The 26,079-nt window shown below is 43.5% G+C and overlaps 1 protein-coding gene across 7 annotated transcripts in view; it reads left to right on the top strand.

Annotated features, from left to right (window-relative positions):
- Nucleotides 1-26,079, top strand: part of SLC39A11 (solute carrier family 39 member 11) — a 465,983-nt gene that overhangs the window by 254,005 nt on the left and 185,899 nt on the right. For all 7 annotated transcript variants that reach the window (XM_023211941.2, XM_023211936.3, XM_023211938.2 and 4 more), the window contains one exon: nucleotides 10,074-10,244. In XM_023211941.2, coding sequence (XP_023067709.2) covers nucleotides 10,074-10,244 — 171 coding nt within the window. The remainder of the gene's footprint in view (nucleotides 1-10,073; nucleotides 10,245-26,079) is intronic.

The following is a 26,079-nucleotide window of genomic DNA, read 5'->3' as shown; positions in this document are numbered from 1 at the left end:
TCTTTCTATGAAGTTTTCTTGGTCTCCAGTGGAATCTTCTCCTGCCCTGCGCTGCACATGGCCCATGTAGTATATCCTGCATAGATTTTACATGGACATGGGTGTGTGGCTGCTCTCAGGGTAGAGTGCGGTCAGCTTGCACAACTCCATAGAACTCGGGCCTTGAATTGGGTCTGTGGAGCAGGAAGTCCTGGTCTCCCTTGTCCCTGCCTGGGTTCCCAAGTGGGATCTGCATCTCCAAGAGAGGAAGCACCCCTTGAGCCCCTCAGGGGCTCAGGTAGAGTTGTCAATTCAAATGCAGGTTACCTTGCTAAATTTGAACTTCAGATAAACAATGAATACACCTTGTAGCATAAGTAGATCCCATGCAATATGTGGGACATACTTACACTAAAACAATTTTGGTTTTATCTGAAATTTAAACATAACTGGGCATCCTGTCTTTACTTGCTAAATCTGGCAACCCTAGCAAGGAGCCTGTCCACAGTAGATGCTTTGTACTTGTGTGCCCTGATTACAAAACTCCTGTGTTGTTTACAAGAATTCCCGTGCTATGGGGGAAAGAAGACTAGAGAAGCTCTTGTATATCATCTTCTTTTGAAAAGAGTGATGTTTCTCATACTGAAAGGGGAAAAGCTAGGCTGAGGCAGGAGAATGGCGTAAACCCGGGAGGCAGAGCTTGCAGTGAGCTGAGATCTGGCCACTGCACTCCAGCCTGGGTGACAGAGTGAGACTCTGCCTCAAAAAAAAAAAAAAAAAAAAAAAAAAAAGAAAAGAAAAAAGAAAAAAAAAAGAAAGGGGAAAAGCTGGAAGCTATTCCCTTGGAAACCGGCACAAGACAAGACTGCCCTCTCTCACCACTCCTATTCAGCATAGTAATGGAAGTCCTGGTCTGAGCAATCAGGCAAGAGAAAGAAATACAGGGCATCCAAATAGGAAGACAGGAAATCAAACTGTTCCTGTTTGCAGATGGCATGATTCTATATCTAGAAAACTCTATAGTCTTGGCCTAAAAGCTTCTTTAGCTGATAAACAACTTCAGCAAAGTGTCAGAATATGCAAAGTGTCAGTATACAAAATCACTGTACAAAAATCACTAATATTTCTATATGCCAACAATAGCCAGCCAAGCCGAGAACCAAACGAGGAATGCAATACCATTCACAATTGACCCCAAAAGAATATAATACCTAGGAATACAGCTAACCAGGGAGGTGAAGGATCTCTACAAGGAGAATTACAAAACACTGCTCAAAGAAATCAGAGATGATACAAACAAATGGAAAAACATTCCATGCTTGTGGATAGGAAGAATGAATATTATTAAAATGCCCATACTGCCGCGAAGCAATTTACAGATTCAATGCTATTCCTATCAAACTACCAATGACATTCTTCACAGACTAGAAAAAACTATTTTAAAATTCATATGAAACCAAAAAAGAGCCCAAATAGCCAAGGCAATCCTAAGCAAAAAGAACAAAGCTGAAGGCATCACATTACTCAACTTCAAACTATACTATAGGACTACAGTAACCAAAACAGCATGGTACTGGTATAAAAACAGACACATAGACTAATGGAACAGAATGGAAAGCCCAGATATAAGGCTGAACATCTACAACCATCTGATCTTCGACAAAGCTGACAAAAATAAGTGACTGGGAAAGGACTTCCTATCCAATAAATAGTGCTTAGATAACTGGCTAGCCATATATATAGAAATTAAACTGGATCCCTTCCTTACATCATATACAAAAATCAACTCATGAAGGATTGAAAACTTAAATCTAAAACCTAAAACTATAAAAAACCCTGGTAGACAACCTAGGAAATACCATTCTGGACCTAGGAACAGGGAAAGATTTCATGATAAAGATCCCAAAAGCAATTGCAACAAAAGCAAAAATTGACATATGGGATCTAGTTAAGCTTAAGAGCTTCTACACAGCAAAAGAAACTATCAACAGAGTAAGCAGACAACCTACAGAATGGGAGAAAATTTTTGCAAACTATGCATCTGACAGGTATAATATCCACCATCTATAAGGAACTTAAACACATTACAGGAAAGACACAACCCCATTAAAGAGTGAGCAGAGGACATGGACACTTTTCGAAAGAAGACATAGACGTGGCCAACAAGCATATGAAAAAAATATCAACACCACTGATCATTAGAGAAATGCAAATCAAAACCACAATGAGATACCATCTCACACCAGTCAGAATGGCTATTATTAAAAAGTCAAAGAATAACAGATGCTGATGAGGTTGCAGAAAAAAGGAAATGTATACACTGTTGGTGGAAGTGTAAATTAGTTCAACCATCATGGAAAGCAGTGTGGCAGTTCCTCAAAGTGCTAAAAACAGGACTACCATTCAACCCAGCAATCCTGTTACTGGGTTTATACACAAAGGAATAGAAAGCATTCCACCATAAAGACACATGCACATCAATGTTCATTGCAGCACTATTCACAATAGCAAAGACATGGTTTGCTAAATGCCTATCAGTGACAGGTTGGATAAAGAAAATGTGGTACCTATAAACCATGGAATATTATGCAGCCTTAAAAAAAAAGAATGAGATCATGTCTTTTGTGGGAACACAGATGGAGTTGGAGGCTATTATCCTTAGCAAACTAATGCAGGAACAGAAAACCAAATGCCAGTTGTTCTCACTTACAAGTGGAAGTTAAATGATGAGAACTTGTGGACACAAAGAAGGGAACAATAGACACTGGGGCCTGCTTGAGGGTGGAGGGTGGGAGCAGGGAGAGGATCAGAAAAAGTAACTATTGGGTACTAGGCTTAGTACCTAGGTGACAAAATAATCTGTACAACAAACCTCCGTGACATGAGTTCACCTATAGAACAAACCTGCACATGTAGCCCTGAGCCTAAAAGTTTTTTTTTTTTTTTTTTTTTAAACGAATGTGGTGTCTCACACCTGTAATCCCAGCACTTTGGGAGGCCGAGGCAGGTCGATCACCTGAGGTCAGGAGTCCAAGACCAGTCTGGCCAACGTGGTGAAACCCCATCTCTACTAAAAATACAAAAATTAGTTGGGTGTGGTGGTGCGTGTCTGTAGTCCCAGCTACTCTGGAGGCCGAAGCAGGAGAATTGCTTGAACCTGTGAGGCAGAGGTTACAGTGAACCAAGATTGCGCCGCTGCATTCCAGCCTGGGTGACAGAGTGAGAATCTATCTTTAAAACAAAAAAAGTTTTAATATTGAAAGAGACAATTACCTGAGAAAATTAGCTTTCAGGACCATACTATATAGTTCCTTAAGGAAAGCAGGTAATACTTTTTTTTTTTTTTTTTTTTTTTTAAGGCTTTATAGTGTCTTGAGGGGTCTCAAAAAGGAATTTTTAAATTTGAGGCTAAAACTCCAACTTGGCCAAGTGGATACGTCTGTCTGATGTATAATAATACCTGTTACTCTCAGCTAGGTCTTATTGACAAACCTAAATGGATCACAGGAAAATTACCAGTGTCTGTAAATAATTAGCTAATCATAATACTGTTATTTAAAGAGGCCTCATTTGGGCAGTGGGCATCTTACAAAAGAGGAAAGAAATATGCCTGAAACTCTGAAAAATGTTCCACCTCACTTGTAGTCAAAGAAATATACATTAAGCGAAATGTCATTTCCCCCATAAATAAATACACTTATTTCAAAATGAGAAATACCAGGGCTAAGAAGTAGCATCATGGAAATTGCACACTGTTCATGGGTAAGTGACACAGCCTTCCTGGAAATTTATTAGGCAATTGTATCATGGCCCTTTGATAAGCAGTTCAACTTCTGGGAACTTTGTCCAAATTCTAATTGTTTGTATAATTAAAAGTTTTACAGTGATATTTATAAGAAAAAGAGTCTAGAAATAGCTGAAAAGTCCAATGATACGAGAATGTAAATAATAATTTGTGTTACCTGAAACTATACTGATTCTTTGGGAAACAAGAAGGCAGGGACAATATAAGTTGATCCCCTTCTATTCTGCTTTTGATTGGCCTTTGATTTTGTTTGTGTATACATATTACTTAGTGAATATATGTTGCTGGCCACTCTTCATTTTGTTTTGTAACAGGGGTTTAGAAAGAGTTTTTCCAGGGATTTGATGCTTTCTGCACTTAACAAATGACGATTTGCCATTTGTGCTAATCCAGCCAAATCATTTCCAATGATATCGTGGGAATGTTGTGAAAGCTCTCTCTTGGCTAGTGCTCTGTTAATTAGCATTGCCGTATTCATCGGAGGCCTGCGATTCCATCACTGGGCCCATTAGATTTAGCCGGTTACATCATCTCAGGGACCATGTACATTCTGTGTTGCTGGTGTGATTCGGCCCATGGGCTATGAAAACGGAGGTTAACTTGGCATTTATCTAGCAAGATGTTCTCAGTCTGAGATTCTTGAATCCATAAGGACCCAACAATTATTTCAGAATGGTCTGTGTAGTTTTTGCTGGATTGTAACTTTCGCTGTACTTTCAAAGGCGGTTGCTGATCCAAGATGGTTTGGGGTCATTCACTAGAGGACTTCAGAGACTTCTACTCTGCAGGGAGGAAGCCAGACCTCGAAGGGTAGAGGCTTACCTGGGCAGCAGGGTTTGCTGATGGCCCCTGGGCTTGTGCCTGTAAGACCTGTGTCTGCTTTTCTCCATCCTGTGATGTTTTGTGACCATAATCATGTCCTCTGTTTTGGGGAAGAGGAAATCAGGGAAGCGGATGCATCAGAAAAGATCACCTGGTGATTCTGTGGGAAAAGTGAGCCTGGGACTTTTCTGTTTCTTTGTCCTCCTCACCTTTACATGTAGCACTGTGGTTCCTTTCCAGGAAAGATGGAGTGGGAAGGATGAGAGGCTGAGCCCTGGCAGTGGGTCCTGTCTTTGTGTGAATTCTTAGATGCTTAATTACAAATTAAAAAATAAAATTTTAATGATGGGCAACTTTTTTTCCTAACAACAAAGAATCTTTCCGTTCTCCTTCCCAAAAGAAGTATAAGCCTGTGTTGTGGGTTTAGCATGGGTAAATATTTTCTACTTGCAGCTACTTTATGCTTAGAAATAGTAGGTCTAATGGGTTAAGAAATACTACTGTTACAAAATGTTTCAGGTTTGCCTGCAAGTAAGAATGATTATAGATATGAGATTTCCTCTGAGTCTTTCCCCAGTCTGGCAATGGTCACAGGCAATGAGAGCTCACCACACTCTGTTTCTCACTGCAGCAACTGCTCCCACTACCTTTTTTGGTAAGCCATGAGCAGTTCAGCCTTTGCTCCACCCCTCCCACCCCCTTCATCCCCAGTCAACCATGAGGCCCTAGTTAAAAGAGGGGCTTCTGGGGGCAAAGATGCTGAGTCGACTCCTGAGTCCACTGCAGACTGGCTGTGTGACCTGGGACCAGTTACTCTGCCTCTCTGTTCTTCAATTTACTCATTCGTTAAAGGGGATTAATCTCTACTTCATGGGGCTTTTGTAAGGATTGAGGACTCATTGAAGATAAGTTCCCAGTATTACCTGTGAACCAGTGTCTCTGATGTTGTTTTGCTTCTGCGTTTGACATTGGCTATTTCATCCCTAAATGAAATAGTCCCCCTTCTATTCCTCCTTCCCAAATCCCACTTCAAACGTGCCCAAACCTTTCCCATTTCAAGAAACCTCACGAGGTTCTTGTCACTCTGGCACACCCTCACATCCCACAGTGTGCTTGGCAATTGCCTCCGCTAACGGCTCATCCTTTTCCCACGCGCTAGCATTTTACTTGATGGGTGTGATGGCTGAACTAGCCTTACCAGGAGAGGCAAGAAAATTCATTGCTCACGACGCATCATACTCTGTAATGATTTATTTGGACTAATCTTCCTTGTTACAGACTCATTAGTGGCTGTCACCAAATGGTGGCTTATTTAACTTTCACAAGGACGTGAGGCATTCACACCCTCCTGTTTCCTACTAGGGAAGGCATTGACGTCAGTTTTCACACATTGGAAGCCCGGGGCCAGGCGTGCGTTTTAATTTTGAGGACGAACTCTTTATGCTCCTTGATGTTCCTATGAAACACAAGCATAGCGCTAGAGTTTGCTCGTGGTGCCTCTGAGGTTTGCTGTTCTCTGTGCAGCATCTGGAGGAGATTCAGAGTAGGATCCTTTTGTGACATTGACAAAAACAAGTGCAACCATTGGTGATTGTTACAGTATGTTTTGCCCCTTAGATTGGAGGGAATTTATATGTGTCTTCCCTGTCTGCCCTCTCTTAAATTATAAAATCCCCAAGGGGCCAGGTGTAGTGGCTCATGCCTGTAATCCTAGCACTTTTGGAGGCCAAGGCAGGTGGATTGCTTGAGTCCAGGAATTCGAGACCAGACTGGTCAATGTGGCAAAACCCCATCTCTACTGAAAAAAAATATATATATATATATATATATATATATATATATATATATATATATATTTAAAAGGCCGGGCGCGGTGGCTCACGCCTGTAATCCCAGCATTTTGGGAGGCCAAGACGGGTGACTCACGAGGTCGGGAGATCGAGACCATGATGAAATCCCCTCTCTACTAAAAATACGAAAAATTAGCCAGGCAGGGTGGCGGGCAACTGTAGTCCCAGCTACTTGGGAGGCTGAGGCAGGAGAATGGCAGAACCTGGGAGGCGGAGCTTGCAGTGAGCCGAGATCGCACCACTGTGCTCCAGCGTGGACGACAGAGCGAGACTCCGTCTCAAAAAAAAAAAAAAACAGAGGTTAGCTGGGCATGGTGGCGTGCACCTGTAGTTCTAGCTACTCAGGAGGCCAAGGTGGGAGGATTGCTTGAGCCTGGGAGGTGGAGGCTGCAGTGAGCCGAGATTGTACCACTGCACTCCAGCCTGGGCAACAGAGTGAGACCCTGCTCAATCGATCAATCAATCCATCAAAAGTCTCCAAGAGAAGAGATTTTTCTTTTGGCCTCTATCAACTCTCACTGGAGAGCATCTAGCATAGGCCTGTGTGCTCAGACCAGGCACAGGAAATCAGGCGTCTTTGCTGACTGATCTAGGAGAAAGCTGAGGACCCTCCACCATGACCCAGGTTAGTTCATGGACAGCTCTCGGGGACTGCTTTGCTCGTGTCCTTAGCGTCTGTGAGCTTGAAATCCCAGATGTTTAGTTCAATTTCTCGACCAGCATCTGCAGCCTGAGTCATCTACGTATTGTCTACTCGAAATGTATAAAACCCCCTCCCCGCTTGTGTGCACCATTTTGAATCAGCAACCACCTTTGAAAGCACAGCGAAAGTTACAATCCAGCAAAAAATACACAGACTATTTTGAAATAATTGAAATATTTGAAATCCATTGAAATGGGTCTATATGGATTCAAGAACCTCAGACTGAGAACATCTTACTAGATAAATGCATACATACACGAAGGAGATCTAATATCTCAGGATGTCACTGAGTAGCAGTTGTATGCACCCACACGCACATATACATACACACATGCACACACACACATACATGCATACACATGGTGTGGATACCACACAATGAGCGTGGAGCTTCGCCTCGTGTAAATACTGTCCGGGAGGAGTTGCTATCCAATTGAGACAGCTGAATTCTCTACAGGCTGGTGTTGTGAGTCAGGGCTACTGACCAATGGAGGACTGGCATCTTGCATTGTGGAGGATCAAAGACTTCCCTTTTCCTAATGGAACTGAGATTCAGCTGTTAATAAGAGAGAAATTATTGCGAGCTGGGGAGGAGTGAGTCTACTTGCCTTGTACTTTCTTACTTTCCAATCTGTACTTGTATGATTTGAGTAAATAAATACAAAATGATTTTATTTTTTTCTTTTCTTTTCTTTTTTTTTTTTTTGAGACGGAGTCTTGCTGTGTTGCCCAGGCTGGAGTCCAGTGGCGCCATCTCAGCTCACTGCAAGCTCCGCCTGCTAGGTTCACACTACTCAGCCTCCGGAGTAGCTGGGACTATAGGCAACCACCACCATGTCCAGCTAATTTTTTGTATTTTTAGTAGAGATGGGGTTTCGTTGTGTTAGCCAGGATGGCCTCGAACTCCTGACCTTGTGATCTGCCCGCCTCGGCCTCCCAAAGTGCTGGGATTACAGGTGTGAGCCACCGCGCCCGGCCACAAAATGATTTTCAAAAGAAGTTTTTTCTTTTAATGTTTTTTAATTTATTTAAGCATTAAAGGCTTCATGAATTAGGCAGCATTCAAAACTAGAAGACATTCAGAGAGCTCTGCCTTTTTTGAAGTTCGAGCAGGAAATAAAGTATAGAAATAGCTTAATTGGTTACAGTTAGGCATTTACCTTATTTGGACATAGTCTGATCAGTTGGCTGCCTGTGGTTGGCTGAAGTTTGGCTGCCTGTGATTGGTTGAAGCTCGGTTGCTTGTGATTGGCTGAGAACTAGCTATTACAAAATATATATACTCCTAATGAGATTTTCATTTGTATACATACTAAGTTAGGCTGTAGTTCACTATGAAGCAACTCAAAGTACAGCCTCAGACCAATGGCTCCTGCTTATTTAATTTAACAGACATGTGAGTTATGTTTGCTGGGTTATTTTTTTCTCCCAATAGAGGGACCCTTCTTTCTCTCTGTGCCATCGCATGTTTAAGATTCACTCAAGACCTATTTTCTCTAGAAAGTCTTCCCCACAAATCCATCCCACGCTGTGAACTGAAGGCTGGATGCTCTCTCCCACTCTTGTCCTTGCAATTTCAGATCCACGCAATTTGCCTCCATTATGAATAAACAAATAGCCCAGGGGACCATGGATATTTAGGAGAAGCTGGTTGTAAGAATGACATTCTTCCAATATAAGCCAATTTGTAAAGGCATTTTTAAAAGGAAGGTTTGCTCAGGAAACCCAGGGGCTGGGTGCTATGGGTGGCCTATGAATGTCTATGGCACGTGGGCTGCAGTTCTGCCCTTCTCTCTCCTTCCCTCGGGCTGCCTGGTTTCCCATCCCTGCTTGTTGATGTATATCTGATTCCTTCTGATTGTCTGTCCAGCCGCTTCCCTCATTCCACTGTGGCAGAGCTGCTCGCACATCATGTGATTTTTCAGATTCAGCTTGCACGTTGGAGTCGCCAAGTCTCCCTGGGGAGGGATTCTGATTGGCTGAACCAGGCATCTGAATTGGTTCCTATAAATCAGTATGACCAGGAGAGCAGGGTCACATATTATGTAATTCTGCAGGGCCATGGGAGAGGGAACATGATAGTAACAATAACTATTGACACAATCAGCACTTAGTACATTCTAAGCACTTTCAGACATTGTTGCATTTAAGCCTCACAAAACCCTTATGACATAGGTAATCCTATTATTCTAGTTTTACGAATCAGGAAACCACAGCACAGGGAGGTGAAATAACTTGTTTGGCACTACACAGCTGACCAGTGGCTGAGTCAGGAAGGGAAGCAGGCAGCATGGTTCTGGAATCTGTGTTTCTAATCATGACTCAACATTGCTTGTCTTAAGCATTGCTAGGATACCACATCTTCATCTTTTTTATCCTTCTTGGTACCAATGCATTGGGCACTGAATGTCTTTTCAGTGATTTTCTTTTTCTTTTTTGAGACAGGGTCTTACTCTGTCACCCAGGCTGGGGTGCAATGATGCAATCACAACTCGCTGCAGCCTCAACTTCCGGGGCTCAAGCCATCCTCCCATCTCAGCCTCCCAAGTAGCTGGGACTACAGGTGCATACCACCATGCCCAGCTAATTCTTTATTTTTATTTTTTGTAGAGATGGGATCACGCCATGTTGCCCAGGCTGGTCTCGAACTCCTGGGCTCAAGCCATCTGCCTGCCTCAGCCTCCTAAAGTGTTGGGATTTCAGGAGTGAGCCACCATACTCAGCCTAGTCAATTAATTGTTTGCTGAATGAATGGATGCCTGAGTGAATGAGAGAACACACAGAACCCTGCATAGTCTACAGGAAGTTCGGGGGTAGAAGCTTCTTGCTGTAGCTTGCTGGAGAGTTAATGTGCCCATGTTCAAAGCGCTCTCTTTCCCCATCTCTCTCTCTCTCTTTTTTTTTTTTTGCTCAGACAAGAGTGAAAATGGTGAGGCGTATCAGAGAAAGAAAGCGGCAGCCACTGGCCTTCCAGAGGGTCCTGCTGTCCCTGTGCCTTCTCGAGGGAACCTGGCACAGCCCAGTGGCAGCAGCTGGAGGAGGATCGCGCTGCTCATCTTGGCCATCACTATACACAACGTTCCAGGTGAGGTCTTGTCCGTGAGCGCGCCAGCCACTGCCTGAAGGTAAAGTCATTTGTCAGCACAATTGTCTGGCTGGAAAAGGGGAATGGGCAATTGTGACGTGGGTCCTTCTTGGAGGGGAGTGAAGGTGGCAGTACAAATCTTTCTTGACTTTATTTTTTGCTCATCCTAGCTTGATCATCATATGTGAAAACTTCCCATTCCAGTTCATTTAAACAACTTTTACTTCCTTTTTTTGACATATTAGTTACCAAGTTATTTGGAGCATAAATTCATAACTGTTACATGATTGCTGTGGAGTATTTTATACATACTGGATATCTCTGGTTCTGCTTAACGCTGTTTGAAAATATAGTTGACCTTTGAACAACACAGATCTGAACTACGTGAGTTCACTTACACTCAGATTTTCTCCCACCTCTGCCCCGCTGAGAGAGGAACGTCAACCTCTCCTCTTTCTCCTCTTCCTCAGCCGACTCAGTGTGAAGATGAGGAGGATGAGACCTTTGTGATGACTCCCTTCCACTTAATGAATAGTAAATATATGTTATCTTTCTTATGAATTCCTTAATAACATTTTTTTCTTGAGATTGCTATGTTGTAAGAATACAGTTTATAATACATATAACATACAAAAGATGTATTAATTGACAATGTTATTGGTAAGACTTCTGGTCAACAGCAGGTTATTCGTAGTTAAGTTCTGGGGAAGCCAAAAACTCTGTGCAGATTTTGTACTGCACAGGGAATCAGCATTCCTGACGTTTGCATTCTTCAAGGGTGAACTCTATTGAGTTCAGTATAATTTGGCACTGATAATTGCCTTACCTGCCTTCTTTATGTAGGCATCTTTCTGAAATGTTCTTACCAATCCTTTCCTATTTAGCATTTTAAAGTAATTTCTTTTATGTCTTTTTTTTTTTTTTAAGACAGAGTCTTGCTCTGTCCCCCAGGCTGGAGTACAGTGGAGCGATCTCAGCTCACCGCAACCTCTGCCTCCCAGGTTCAAGCGATTCTCCTGCCACAGCGTCTCGAGTAGCTGGGATTACAGGCGTGCACCACCAGGCCCGGCTAACTTTTTGTATTTTTAGTAGAGATGGGGTTTCACCATGCTGGCCAGGCTGGTCTTGAACTGCTGACCTCAGGTCATCCACCTGCCTTGGCCCCGCAAAGTGCTGGGACTACAGGTGTGAGATACCACGCTGGCCTGTTTTATGTCTTTAGATGTATTTTAATTGGAAACAAAGGACATATTAATGCCTTATTTCAAAAATAATGAATGTTTCTTTTAGAGCAACTAGAAAACATGATTAAGCATAGGAAATGATAGATATTTTTAAAAATAAATAAATTGAGGGAACCTGAGCAATTTGGGATGCATTTTGAAATTCCAACTCTCTCACTTCCTAATGAAGTTATCTTGACAAATTGCTTGAACTCCCTGAACCTTGATTTTCTCATCCAAGAAATGGGGATAATGCCACAAGTGGCTTATTCTGAGAATTAAATGAGATGCTAAATATACACACAACTTTCAGTACAGTGCTTGGGACTTGAAAAATGGGAGCCATTGTTGGCATCAGTGATACTCCTGCTGCCTCTTCAGCGATGATTTCCTTGATCTCGAGATCTTAAACATGCCGATCCACCTTTCGTTGTTTGGGAACTCGAGCTTGAGCAATAATCTTCCCCAGGGAACATCCCTGGATGGTACATTTTCAGAGTCCTAGCAGAGTTCATGGTGTCAATCTGTTATTCTAATACACGAGCAAGAACTTGGCTGGGCAGAGCTTTCTAGTCATGACATTTTTTCTCTTCAAACCTTCTGCAGATGTTGATCCATTGTCTTCTGGCTTTAGTATTGCGGAAGCAAAAAGCACGGCGAAACTGAGTCTATTCCTGTGTATAACTTGATGTTGTTTTGCTTGCACAATGAAGACTTTTTTTTTGGTCATCTTTAAAGAATGAAAATTCTAATATATATTATATATTCTAGTATATGTTAAATCTGCCTAAAGCACTATGTGTTTAATTACTTTTTAAGTTGAGATATTTCTCTAGAGAAGAAGCACATTCCTCTGTTATTTCTATTCTAATCTTAGGCATTTGTACCATATGATCATAGGAAGGCCCGTTTTCCCAATATTTTCATCAGTATATGTGTCTCCCTCACTCCCCTCTTGACCCTTTTCTTTTAGTGATGAACAAACTTTTTTTAGTTAGTTTTCCAATTTTTATTTTTATTATTTATTTATTTATTTTTTAATGGGACAGAGTCTTGCTCTGTCGCCCAGGCCTGGAGTGCAGTGGTGCAATCTCAGCTCACTACAATCTCCACTTCCCAGTTCAAGCGATTCTCCTGCCCCGGCCTCCCTAGTAGCTGGGATTAAAGATGTGTGCCATCATGCCCAGCTAATTTTTGTATTTTTCGAAGAGACGGGGTTTCACCATGTTGGCCAGGCTGGTCTTGAACTCCCAGCCTCAAGTGATTAGCCCACCTCAGCCTCTCAAAGTGCTGGGATTATGGGTGTGAGCCACAGCATCGGACCCTGTTGGTTTTCTAGATCTCGGTATTCAGTATGCCTTGAGATAACGATGGGGTCTTTTATGGAACTCACTGCACAAAGATGACCAAAGTGGGTTAGCCTTGGTGGAAGACCCTGCTCATGCACACCCAGTATCTTAAAGAGCTCATTGGAAGACCCCTTGGTCCCCTGCAGAGGACTGCTTAAGAGCCGTGACGGCCACTTTTAGCCTCTTAAGTGCTAATAGTTAGAGAGGAAAGGTTACTTGTTTTTCATTCATAATAGTAGCTGTCTTTCTGCCATTTATGACCCCTTCTTTAACCAACTGAGCAAAAGTAAAGATCTGCCCAGTGGGTTTAGTGTTAAATAAGGTGTAAATTATGATGACTATTTCTCTGAAGAACAAAAACGTGGTCTAAGGTCCAGACTTTATAGCAATGGACTGAGTACCCAACTTCCCTCTAATGGACCCTTTTCTCTACCACACCTGCCACGGTACTTGGGTAGTTCATTATGCTCAGCTGGAATCATTTCCTGGCTCATCCCAATAGAAGGCCGGGGTGGTTCAGAGTTTACTTTCTCAAATGTTTGTTGACTACAGTGACAACTTGGAATAAAGCCAGAAACAGTAGGCAGATGTGTGGAATGACAGCAATATTTCTTGATCCTAAATGAGCATAAATTAATATCTTACTTCTTCCTTGACAGGAGACCCTCTTCTGTGTCTTTGGAGTTTCTAATTTCAGCCTTTGTCACTTTTATGGTGATGCAAAAGTATCTTTTGAAAGAAGGATTGAGGCCGGGCACAGTGGCTCATGCCTGTAATCCCAGCACTTTGGGACGCCAAGGTAGGCCAATCACTTGAGGTCAGGAGTTTGTGACCAGCCTGGCCAACATGGTGAAACCCCGTCTCTACTAAAAATACAAAAATTAGCCGGGAGTGGTGGCGCATGCCTGTAATCCCAGCTACTCGGGAGGCTGAAGCAGGAGAATCACTTGAACCCAGCAGGTAGAAGTTGCAGTGAGCTGAGATTGCACCACTGCACTCCAGCCTGGGTGACGAGACTCTGTCTCAAAAAAATAATAAAATAAAAAATAAATTGAAATGAGGATTGAGTGCCTTCTAGGAATCTCAACTGAGTTAGATTTCACCAGAAGCATGGTGTTAATAGTCACTGGTTTCAATCAATTGGAGGACAGCTGGCTCACCTGGATGGAGAGGTTTGAAGGGACATTTCTTTCCCAGTCTTGTATTTTATTTATTATATTTGAGTATTGTATTCCATGTACTTGGGTTATATCAGTACTAAAACAGGCCAAGATCTCTGGCCTTCTATAACCAATATTATAGCAAGGTGAGATAGTTGATGAACATCATCAGAATAAATGAATTTTATATTGTGTTAGAAGGTGGTTAGTGATTTAAAAAAAGAAAAAGTTCAGGGGAGAGCAGATGGTACAGTGTTAAAGGAAGAAATTGCCATTTTAAATAGAGTAGGTAGGGAGGGGCTTCTTGAGATGTCCTTGCATTTGAGTCAGTCGTGCAGATCTCTGGTAAACAGTGAGCATTTTAGGCAGAAGGAATAGCCAGTGAAAAGGCCCTGAGGCAGGAGCATGTCTGGCACCCACAAGGAGTAGCCAAGAGTCCACAGCAGGGTGAGCAGCAGGGAGAGAAACACAAGGTGAGGGCAGGGATGTCAGCTCCGCCTTTAGATGGAACTTGGAGGCATAAAAATGTTTGTTTTTGCTCTGTGTGTGATGAGCCGTTGCAGGGCTTTGAAGAGGGTGTGTATGACTTGACTTGAGCTTTGAAAGTTGGTTTCTCTTTAGGTGTTGAATTGAGATGGGACTTAGGAGGGATAAGGATGGAAGCAGGGAGGCCTATGTGGAGGCCACTGCAGAATCCAGATCAAAGAGGACAGTGGTACAGATGAAGGTGGTAGTGCTGGAAGTGGTGAGAAGGGATCCCATCCTGGGTCCTGATTGAAGGTGGAGCCAATGGGATTTGCCGATGGATCAGATGTGGGATATGAGAGAAAGCAAGGAGCCAGGGGAGACCTGGAGGTTTCAGGGCTGCCTAGCTGCAAGGATGGAATTGCCATCAACTGAGACGAGGAAGGCTGCAGCTGGAGGAGCTTTAGAGGGACTATCAAGAATTTGTTTTTTGATCTTGAGGTTTGATTGCCATTAGACATTCAAATGGAGATACTGACTAGACAACTGGATGGATGGAGTTTGGAGTTGGATTGCAAAGTCTAGCTAGAGTTATAGATTTGTGAATCGTTGGCACATGAATGGTTTTTGTTTTTTTGTTTTTTGTTTTTGAGACAGTCTGTTCTGACGCCCAGGCTGGAGTGCAGTGGCATAATTTCGGCTCACTGCAACCTCCACCTCTTGTGTTCAAGAGGTTCTCCTGCCTCAGCCCCTTGAGTGGTTAGGACTACAGGCCTGTGCCACGACAACTGGCTACTTTTTGTATTTTTAGTTGAGGCAAGATTTCGCCATATTGGCCAGGCTGGTCTTGAACTCCTGGTCTCAAGTGATCCACCTGCCTTGGCCTCCCACAGTGCAGGGATTACAGGCGTGAGCCACTGCGCCTGGCCCCTTGGCACATGAATGTTACTTAAACCTCTGACATTGGATGAGGCCACCAAGGATCTAACTACAAACAGATGTGTCTCCAAAGACGCACTGTGGCTTATTCTTCAAGTCTCCAGCTCCCACTCCTGTCTAATGAGAAGTGAACTCCCTCACCATTACTGTCATGCAGCTTCATGTCTTTGATGAAGACCATTTTAAGAGCCTGTTTGGAGCCAGCTTACCTTTGAAAAGGTCTTTTCTTTAACACTATCCTTTATAGCGTATTAAAAATTTAACTAGAGCTTTGAGGTTCCCTGAGACACTGGGTTTTTAAGACAGACTTTTCACAATGACTAAATGGAGAATCGATTTTTTTTGAAGTTTTTTTGTCTTTGCTATTTCAGTTTTGTATGTCCTGAGGATGACATTTTGTTTAAAACTTTTTTTTTTTTTTTTAAGTGTGGAAGGAAAATGGAAGGCTTGTTAATAGTAGCCTATCTCCCGGAGATATCCGGAGTGTGAGGACACACCCATAGGCATATGCACACGTCTGGGGCTCTTGGGTTAATATTTAATACACATGTGCAAAGTCAAATACTTCTTAAGCTTCTGTGGTTCACAGTTGTCCTGTGAATCTGATAAAAGTTATGCACCATCTCACAAGAGAATGTTGTACACATGTCGTAGTCTGTTCAAGCTGCCATTACAAAATGCCATAGAATGGGTAGCTTAGAAACTACAGAAATTTATTTCTTCCAGTTCTGGGAGCTGGAAGCCTGAGATCGGGGCTGCCAGCATGGTCATGGTCAGGTTCTGGTGAGGGCCCTTCTCCGGGTTGTGGATAACTGTCTTCTCGTTGTATCCTCACATGGTGGAAAGAGGGCACTCTCTGGAGTCTGTTTTCATAAGGTTGTTAATCCCATTCGTAAGGGCTCCATCTCATGACCTAATCACTGCCCTGGGTCCCCACCTCCTAATACCATCCATTCCCCAAGTCCCCACCATCCTAATCCCAATACCGTTGGGGATTAGGTTTCAAAATATGAATTTAGGGGAGACATAAACCTTGAGACCACAGCCACACACAGTATTTTGCAGACAGTTCTGAGTGTTTAGACTTTATGGAGTCTATCCACAACCCTAGAACAGGAAAGAACCCCACCCCAGGCCGGGTGCAGTGGCTCACGGCCTGTAATCCCAGCACTTTGGGAGGCCGAGGTGGATGGATCACGAGGTCAGGAGATCGAGACCATCCTGGCCAATGTGGTGAAACCCTGTGTCTACTAAAAATACAAAAGTTAGTTGGATGTGGTGGCACGTGCCTGTAATCCCAGCTACTCAGGAGGCTGAGGCAGGAGAATTGCTTGAACCCAGGAGACAGAGGTTGCAGTGAGCCAAGATTGTGCCACTGCATTCCAGCCTGGAGACAGAGCAAGATTCCGTCTCAACAACAACAAAAAAGAACCCCTCCCCTTTAGAGGACAAAGAAAAGTATAGTTGTGCAAATTAAATGCCTTAGGAAGAAATGGTAATGACTGATGGAGGCCAGCAGATGCAGGCAGGCGCAGTAAAAAGAGCACTAACAGGCAGACGCCTCCTTAAACAGAGTTCAGGCGCACCCACCTTCTTCTAAGCTACTTCCCTGGCCTCTGCTTGGGTACATCTGTCGGGGTGGTCTAGGGCGTTTGCATCTGCTGGAGAAGGACACCCCGAGGAAACAAAAATGTTTTCTAGAAAACCAACCCGTGATTGCAGCCTTTTGAGCATACTGTCTCTTGAAGTGCTTTTCATGCAGTATCACACAGATTGAAGGGCTCTGAGCCTTCCAAAGATTCCTGGCCCTTCTGTTTTTGAATGGAATTAAAAATCACCTAGCAATTGAATCCCTACTAATCTCTTATCATGAGTAGTTTATGGTCTCAACAGTGAACTACACCATTGTTTTATATGGGAGAAAGTTAAACTGGAAGCTTAAAGGGATTCTAGGGGTTATCTCATTCAAACACTCATTCATTTGAAATTTTAGGGGGTTTTAGTAAATTATCATTATGGCTTCTTCTAGCTTTAGCATTGGATGATTCTGTGAAGAATCATAGAAATAGTAATTATTAATTACATTTATTTAACAAAGTTAATCACTCCTTCCTTTGTGATGCCTTGCTGTATCCTTTATATTCTGTTACAGTAGTTATCACTCTTACAATTACCTGTTTGTGTTTTATTTATTTATTTTTAATTTTTGTCAGTAACATAGCAGGTGTATAGATTTATGGGGCACATGAAATATATGTGCGTGCATGCACACACACATAGGTTTTTGAGACAGGATCTCACTCTGTCACTCAGGCTGGAGTGCAGTGGTGTGATCATGGCTGACTGCAGCCTCAACCTCCTGGGCTCAGTTGATCCTCCTACCTCAGACTCCTGAGTAGCTGGGACTACAGGTGCATGCCACCACACCCAGCTATTTTTTTTTGTTTGTTTGTATTTTTTGTAGAGACAGAGTTTTGCCATGTTGCCTAGGCTAGTCTCGAACTCCTGGGCTCAATAGATTCTCCTGCCTTAGCTTCCCAAAGTGCTAGGATTACAGGTGTGCACCACCTCGTCTGGCCTGCGTGAAATATTTTGATAGAGGTATGTAATGCATAACCCATCAACTAAAGTATTTATCCTCTGTGTTACCAACAATTCAGTTATACTCTTAGTTATTTTAAAATGTACAGTTATTACATTATTGACTATAGTAACCCTGTTGTGCTATCAACTACTAGGTCTGATTCATCTAACTATTTTTTTTTTTTTGTATGCTATTAACCATCTCTACCTTCCCCCCACTCCCCGACTGCCCTTCCCAGCCTCTGTTAACCATCCTTCTACTCTCTATCTCCATGAGTTCAATTGTTTTAATTTTTAGCTCCCACAAATAAGTGAGAATATGAGACGTTTGTCTTTCTGTGCCTGGCTTAGTTCACTTAACATAATAACCTCCAGTTCCATCCATGTTGTTGCAAATGACCGGATCTCATTCATTTATATGGCTGAATAATACGCCATTGTGGGTATGTACCATATTTTCTTTCTTTTTTTTTTTTTTTGAGATGGAGTCTCGCTCTGTCGCCCAGGCTTGATGTCCTGACATTGTGATCTGCCCGTCTCGGCCTCCCAAAGTGCTGGGATTACAGGCTTCCACCGTGCCTGGCCCATATTTTCTTTATTCATTCAACTCTTGATGGCTGCCATTACCTGTATTTAAACATGTGTATTTGCCCCTAATGGACGGGGCTTCTTGCAAGAAGTTCTATACTGCTTTCTTTTTGGGGGACCCAATGTTATAACACATATCGAAGCTTTGATATATTCAATATGTATTATATAGTTGAGCACATAGAAGAACTGGTACATTGGATACCTGGCCTCCATTCTAAGAGAGGAGGGGCTGTTTGAGAGTTAGGTGGTCCTAATTTTCTTTCTTTTTGAGACGGAGTCTCGCTCTTGTCGCCCAGGGTGGAGTGCAGTGACGCGATCTTGGCCCACTGCATCCTCCGCCTCCTAGGTTCAAGCTTCTCCTGCCTCAGCCTCCTGAGTAGCTGGGATTACAGGCGGCTGACACCATGCTCGGCTGATTTTTGTACTTTTAGTAGAGACGGGGTTTTTGCCATGTTGGCCAGGCTGGTCTCGAACTCCTGACCTCAGGTGATCCGCCCGCCTTGGCCTCCCTAAGTGCTGGGATTACGGGCGTGAGCCACCGCGCCCAGTTGCCTAATTTTCTTTCTACATTGTCCAGGTGGGCCAAGGGAGGACATTGACTCATGTGGGTCCTAATGATACATTGGCAGACTCTTGCTCTCTTTTGTGTTTGAAGTTATTTATAAAGTTCCACAGAAGAAGAGGGTAGACGAATTGCATGCTTTTTATTTTCCTGTTAATAGTGTCAAGAACCAAGTTTGTTTTGCTGGTTGTCGCTATGACATAGAGTCCTGGGGACCACTGTTTGTGTCACTAGAACAGCACGACAGTTGGTTTTGGTCATGTGGCCTGTCCTCATTGCCAGCTCCTGATAATGGCTTTCAAAGAAATGCTTGAGATTTGAATCCAAAGTGATTTTTTGTTTCAGGTAACAAGAACACAAATTTAGACATGAAAATGTTCACAGTAGTTGGTTGTTTGTGGGTAATAGGATTGCAGATGATTTTTATTTTCTTCCTGTTTTTGTGAGATTTATAACTAAGCTTTCCTGTAGTAAATATTTATGACTTGCAATCAGATAAAAATGCTTTTTTGGAAAGGTGAAATTCTTGCTTTTTTAAAGCTTGCCACATTAAACGTTAATGTCTGCAGCACCACGTTGGCGTGGTTCTCACTCCAGATGCATCAGGCTCAGTTCCTCAAGGAGTTACCATCACCTAACCACCTCAACACGCCAACCCTCAGCACATGCACAGAAGTAGACAGATGTTATTCCTTTATGCCAGAGATCATCTTACTGAGGTTGTCTTAATATTTAGACAGATTAGAAGCAGAATGAAGGACTGCCTTGGTTTTCTATGGCTGATGTAACCAGTTACCACAAACTTAGTGGCTTAAAACAATCCAGATTTATTCTCCTGCAGTTCTGGAGGCCAGAAGTATGACATCAGTTTCACTGCGATAAAGTCAAGGGTTTAGCAGGGCTGTGTTCTTGCTAGGGGCTCTAGGAGATAATCCATTCCTGGCCTCTTCCAGCTTCTGCAGGCTACCAGCATTCCTTAGCTTGTGGCCACATCATTCCAATCAGTTCCTCCATGATCACTGCTTTCTCTTCCATGCCAAATCTGCCTCTGCCTTTTTATAAAGATTCTTGTGGTTGCATTAAGGGCCCACCCAGATCATCCAGGGTAATCACATCTGAAAAATCTCCTTTGTCATGAAAGGTAACATTCACAGGTTCCAGGAATGAGGACCTGGATGTATTTGGAGCCATCATTTGGCCAACCACGGAGACCAAAGGTATCTTCTGAATGCAGGCCAGAGATTCTTAGCTTGAGTTCTGAAATGTCTTCAGCAGCCAGCATTCCTTTATAAGTCTACGTCTGGGTCTTGTGGAGTCTTAGTCTCACCCTGGGACTTCCATGGGCTGTCAGCTGTGTCGTCCTCATTTCCCATCACTGGCTGGCTATGTTGGAGCCTCTGGAGAATTCCTCAGTCTTAATGAGCCCGTTCAGCAACTTATTCCCCTGGTCCTTCATCAAATGAGAGTTTTAGGGTGTTAGTAAAAGATGACGTAATATTTACTTAGCTTATACGTGTGCAGTGGGGATGGCAGGGAATTGGGGGAAGTGCTGCTGTCCATATCTCATGGGTTGCTTTCCCCTGCCTGCCTCCACTGCTGTCTTAACTCCATGTTATCCCTCAGTTCTTCGTGATGAGCCAATTCACAGTGACAGACATTTGTGGCTTGTGATTATAACTGACATTCTTTTTTCTCAAGGTCAGTGTCGTATTTAAATGGTTACTGACCCTACTCCATCTCACACATGATCTGTTGCTCAGTCTCTCTCTTTCTCAAGCAACTTTATTGTGTGGCATTTGCTCATCCCCAAGCTCACTGGTAATTAGGAGGTCTGTCAATTACACTTCCACACTGAGGAAAGAGTCCCTGTTAACTCTTTTTAAAAGAATGAGATATAATTCGCATACCATAAAATTCACCCTTTTAAAGTTCACAATTCAAGGCCAGGCACAGTGGCTCACGCCTGTAATCCCAGCACTTTGGGAGACTGAGGTGGGCAGATCGCTTGAGCCCAGAAGTTGGAGACCATCCTGGGCAACATGACAAGACCCCCATCTCTACAAAAAATTTAAAAACTAGCCAGGTGTGGTGGTGCATGCTTGTGGTCCCAGCTACTTGGGAGGCTGGGGTGGGAGGATTGCTTGAACCCTCGAGGTCAAGTCTTCAGTGAGCTGTGGTTGTGCCACTGCACTCCAGCCAAGGTGACAGAGTAAGACTTTGTTTCAAAAAAAAAAGGAAAGAAAAATAAATTTCACAATTCAGTGATTTTAGTATACCCAAAAGTTTGTGTACCCAACATCACTATCTTTTTAATTTTTAATTTTAATTTTGTGCTTCCAATAGAGACAGGGCGTTGCTGTGTTGGCCAGGGTGGCTTCGAACTCCTGGCCTCAAGAGAACCTCCTGCTTCAGCCTCCCAAAGTGCTGAGATTATAGGTGTAAGCCACCATACCCAACCTATCACTATTCCTGAACACTCTCATCACCCTGTAAGGAAACCCCATGCTCTTTGAACAGTGCCTCTGAGAAAAAAAAAGAACGCTCCTTAGCAGTCACTCCCCATTCCTCCCTTGCTCCAGCCCCTGCACTAATCTACTTTGTCTCTATAATTTCGCTCACCAGGACTGACTTTCATTTAAATGGTATCATGTAGTATGTATGTTTCCATGTCTGATTTCTTTCACTTGGCATGATGCTTCCAAGTTTCACTGATGTTGTAGCATGTATCAGCAAGTCTTTCTTTTTATGGCCAGATAATCTTCTATTCTGTGGATACACCATGTTTTGTTTACCCTTTCATCAACTGATGGACATTTGAGTTGTTTTTACTTTTTCGGGTGTTGTGAGTAATGCTGCTATGCGTGTTTATGTCTTTGTATGGACCTATGTTCTCTTGGGTACATACCTTGGAGTAGAATTGCTGGGTCATATGGAAACCTTTGAACTCTTTGAAGCCAGTTCTTTCCTTTAAGCTCCTTCCCATTCATTCCATACTCCAGCAGAGTCCTTTGAGACAGAGGAGTAACCTCTGTCCCACCTACCGTGGCACTTGCTTGGGGGTGTCTATGAGCCCTGCTTTTTTTTTTTTTTTTTTTTTGAGCAATATACAAACTTTAGCTTTATACATGCATGGTGGCTCACACCTATAATTTCAGCACTTTGGGAGGCCGAAGCAGGTGGATTGCTTGAACCTGGGATTTGAAGACCAGCCTGGGCAATGTGGGGAAACCCCGTCTCTACAAAAAAATACAAAAATTAGCGGGATATGGTGGTGTGTGATTGCTGGCACAGATACTCGGGAGGCTGAGGCAGGAGAATCACTTGAGCCTGGGATGTGGAGGCTGCAGAAAGCTGAGATCGTGCCGCTACACTCCAGCCTGGGTAACAGAACGAGACCCTGTCTCAAAAATTAAAATTAAAAAAATAAAAAAGCCCGAGGCCACACAAGCAGTAATGGGTACAGCTTGAATCACATGCTGTCTCTGTGTGTTGCGTCTGGCTCTGGTGAGCTCTGTTTCTTTTCTTCCCATGGATCACACTGTTTTTCAGAGACAGTTACAGAGAAGTTCAGGAAACGCTTCTTGCTTTTTTTAAGCTTGCCACATTAAATGTTAATGTCTGCAGCACCATGTTGGTGTGATTCTCACTCCAGATGCATTGGGCTCAGTTCAGCAAGGAGACTTGGGCAGGGAAACCTGGGCAGGAAGCCTCATCTGTCCACAGGGCCCACCACTGGGAGACGTGTAAAATGAATGCCTGTGAGGCCCCCGCACACCCATCACCACCACCGATGTTTTAGGACCCAGGCAGATGGTCGCCCACAGGGATAGGACAAGCACAACCTTTAGAGCAGAAAGGCCAAGACTTGGATCCTGGAGACACCAAATGCTTTACTAGGTAGGTTTGTAACCTTAGGTGAGATCATGGGAGTCTTAGCTTTCCCAGCTGTAAAATGCAGATAATAGCTACTTGGCAGTTCATTAGTGAGATGACAGCAGTAGCAACAAGCAGGGCCACCCACTGTGATATCTGCTATTCAGAGTATCATTGGGAGGCAGAGGCAGACAGATCGCTGGAACCCAGGAGTTTGAGACCAGCCTGGGCAACATGGCAGAACCCGTCTCTACAAAAAATACAAAAATTAGCTGGGCGTGGTGGCACATGCCTGTAGTCCCAGCTACTCAGGAGGCTGAGGCAGGAGAATCGCTTAAGCCCAGTAGGTAGAGGCTGCAGTGAGCCGTGCTTGTGCCACTGCACTCCAGCCTGGGTGACAGAACGAGACCTGTCTCGATAAAAAAATAAAGAGTATTATGGTTCCTAGAACACAGCAGGACCTGGAAAACATTAATTTCCCTCCACCTCCTCCTCTTCCCCCAAGCTCTACCACCCACCTACTTTTGCCTTCACCTTACTTTGATCCTCAAAAATTGTCTGGTTCTGGTTGTGGAGGTCTTAAACGGGGACGTCTCAGATGGCTTTAATTTTCATCTCCAACAGGTTACATTTGAAGATGCTTCTCATTTACTGCAGGAGTTTGAAAACATTGTAATATTCTCCTTTAATTATCAGCATCTCAGTGGGAAGCCTGACATTACAATTAGCACAGGCTTCTACATGGGATGACATTTTGCTCAACATATCATGTTCCTGGTGTGCACTGAAGCAGAAGCCGGTAGCACACTTCTAAATGACGCTGTTGGATTTGAGTGTGAGAGTTGGCACCAATGCCCAGAGGGCAAAATCGCAACTCTGGGAATCCTCCGTGATCCCAAATAAAAGTGGCAGGGAAACTTTTAGATGTTCTGTCATCTCCTGCACAGGCGACAGACATGCAGATGCCTGAGCCCTACTTTCTGACCTTCAGATCAGGGAAGCTACAGCCAGAGTCAAAGTCTAATGCTGCACCAGGATTTGGGTTAAAATCAAGACTCATTTCCACGTCGATTGTATTATGCCATCCTCCTACCTATTATGTAAATTAAAGAGAAAACTAAAGCAAGAGAATTTGAACACATTTTTGTATTAGGAATCAAAGTTTCCAGTAACTTTCAGTTGTCTTTCTCCCGTGACCAAGTATTGGCTAGAACACGGTTTAATACAATCTTTGATTTTATTTTATTGTTTTGTTTTTGGAGATGGAGTCTCACTCTGTGGTCCAGGCTGGAGTGCAGTGGCACAATCTCAGTTCACTGCAACCTCCGCCTCCCAGGTTCAAGCGATTCTCCTGCCTCAGCCTCCTCAATAGCTGGAATTACAGGCATGTGTGTCACCACACCCAGCTAATTTTCGTATTTTTAGTAGAGACGGGGTTTCACCATGTTTGCCAGGCTGGTCTCAAACTCATGACCTCAGGTGATCCACCCGCCTCAGCTTCCCAAAGAGCTAGGATTATAGGCGTGAGCCACCACGCCCAGCCTATTAAGATCTTTTAGACTTGCTCTGTCCAATTCCATAGTCCCTGGGCACCTGTAGTTCTCTAAATTTAAATGAGTTAAACTGGAATATAATGCAAACTTTAGCTCCTTAGCGTGACTTAGCCACATGTCACGTACTTGTATCTAGTGCCTACTGTGTTCGACAACACAAGACGTAGAACGCTTCCATGATCACAGGAAGTTCTGGATAACACCGCCCTAGACCCTTAGCAGAAAAAGTAACTTCACAAATTGTTTATTGTGTAGTGCCTGCCCAAGCTTGCCTTGGGAGGAGTCCCATTTCTGGAAGACAGTGTAAGAGAGCTGTTCTCAGTCAGCTGAGATGGGGTATGTCCTAAATATATTGTGAATAAAATAATTTAAATGTCAGCCTTTTTGCATTGTTTCTGATCAATAAAGGATGCTGCAGAGTCATCCTGTGATACCATTCTCTTGCTCCTGTTGGTTCTGAGTTTTTTCTTATTTCCTGAGTGGGGTACTGAAGTGGGTTGCGAGTTGTACTGGGACTTGTGTAGCAGGCTTGAGAGCATTGTGATGTCTGATGTCAGGGGATGGAAGGAGCTGCACAAGAGCTAAAGTACTAGCTCATCATCCTTTCCTGTGATGTTATGTATTATCTGCCAGTAGACACCCTCTCCTCACCCCAGCCCAAGCCGACATCATTGGTCTGTGTCAGCTTAGCCCCTCTCACAGAACAGCCTCCTATGACTTAACCGAGGTTTGAAAGAAAGGATGTTAACCGTCAGATGAAAATCACCGGAGCCTTCACTGTCAGCTTGCTGCTAGAGTCATTGTCCTGCTCATCCCCCAATGCCCCTAGATAAAACTTTTAGAATACACTGCCTGGAAAAGCTTTGCCTTTCTGTGGGAAGGACAGACATTGATTGTGTAGACTTTTTTTTTATTCTTTGGCTGCCAGGAAGCACAGCATTTCATTTGCTGCTTTGTGATAAGGATGGAGTGCATTCTTAAGGTCTGAATATCTGAATATCTGAATTCTTCTTCCATGTTATAACCTATTGTTGTACTGCACTTTCGTCCATTTCAAGAGAGGAGGGTCATTAATTAATCACCACAAGTGATTTCATTCCTATGTTGCCAGTTTTCTTCATTTTGTTTTGTGGCCACAGACTATTTCTTTTTTTTTTTTTTTTTTTTTTTTGAGACGGAGTCTCGCTCTGTCGCCCAGGCTGGAGTGCAGTAGCCAGATCTCAGCTCACTGCAAGCTCCGCCCCCCCGGGTTTACGCCATTCTCCTGCCTCAGCCTCCCAAGTAGATGGGACTACAGGCGCCTGCCACCTCCCCCGGCTAGTTTTTTGTATTTTTTAGTGGAGGTGGGGGTTTCACCGTATTAGCCAGGATGGTCTCCATCTCCTGACCTCGTGATCCACCCGTCTCAGCCTCCCAAAGTGCTGGGATTACAGGCTTGAGCCACTGCGCCTGGCCGGCCACAGACTATTTCTAATCCAGATACAGTGCCTGAAAAGTGTTTTTGTTTGATTATAATGGAGACTGGAGACCAGGTGAG

Source organism: Piliocolobus tephrosceles, chromosome 16 (genome assembly GCF_002776525.5).
Source record: "Piliocolobus tephrosceles isolate RC106 chromosome 16, ASM277652v3, whole genome shotgun sequence".
In the NCBI taxonomy this organism is placed as follows: Eukaryota; Metazoa; Chordata; class Mammalia; order Primates; family Cercopithecidae; genus Piliocolobus; species Piliocolobus tephrosceles.
This window is presented reverse-complemented; position numbering and strand designations above follow the sequence as displayed.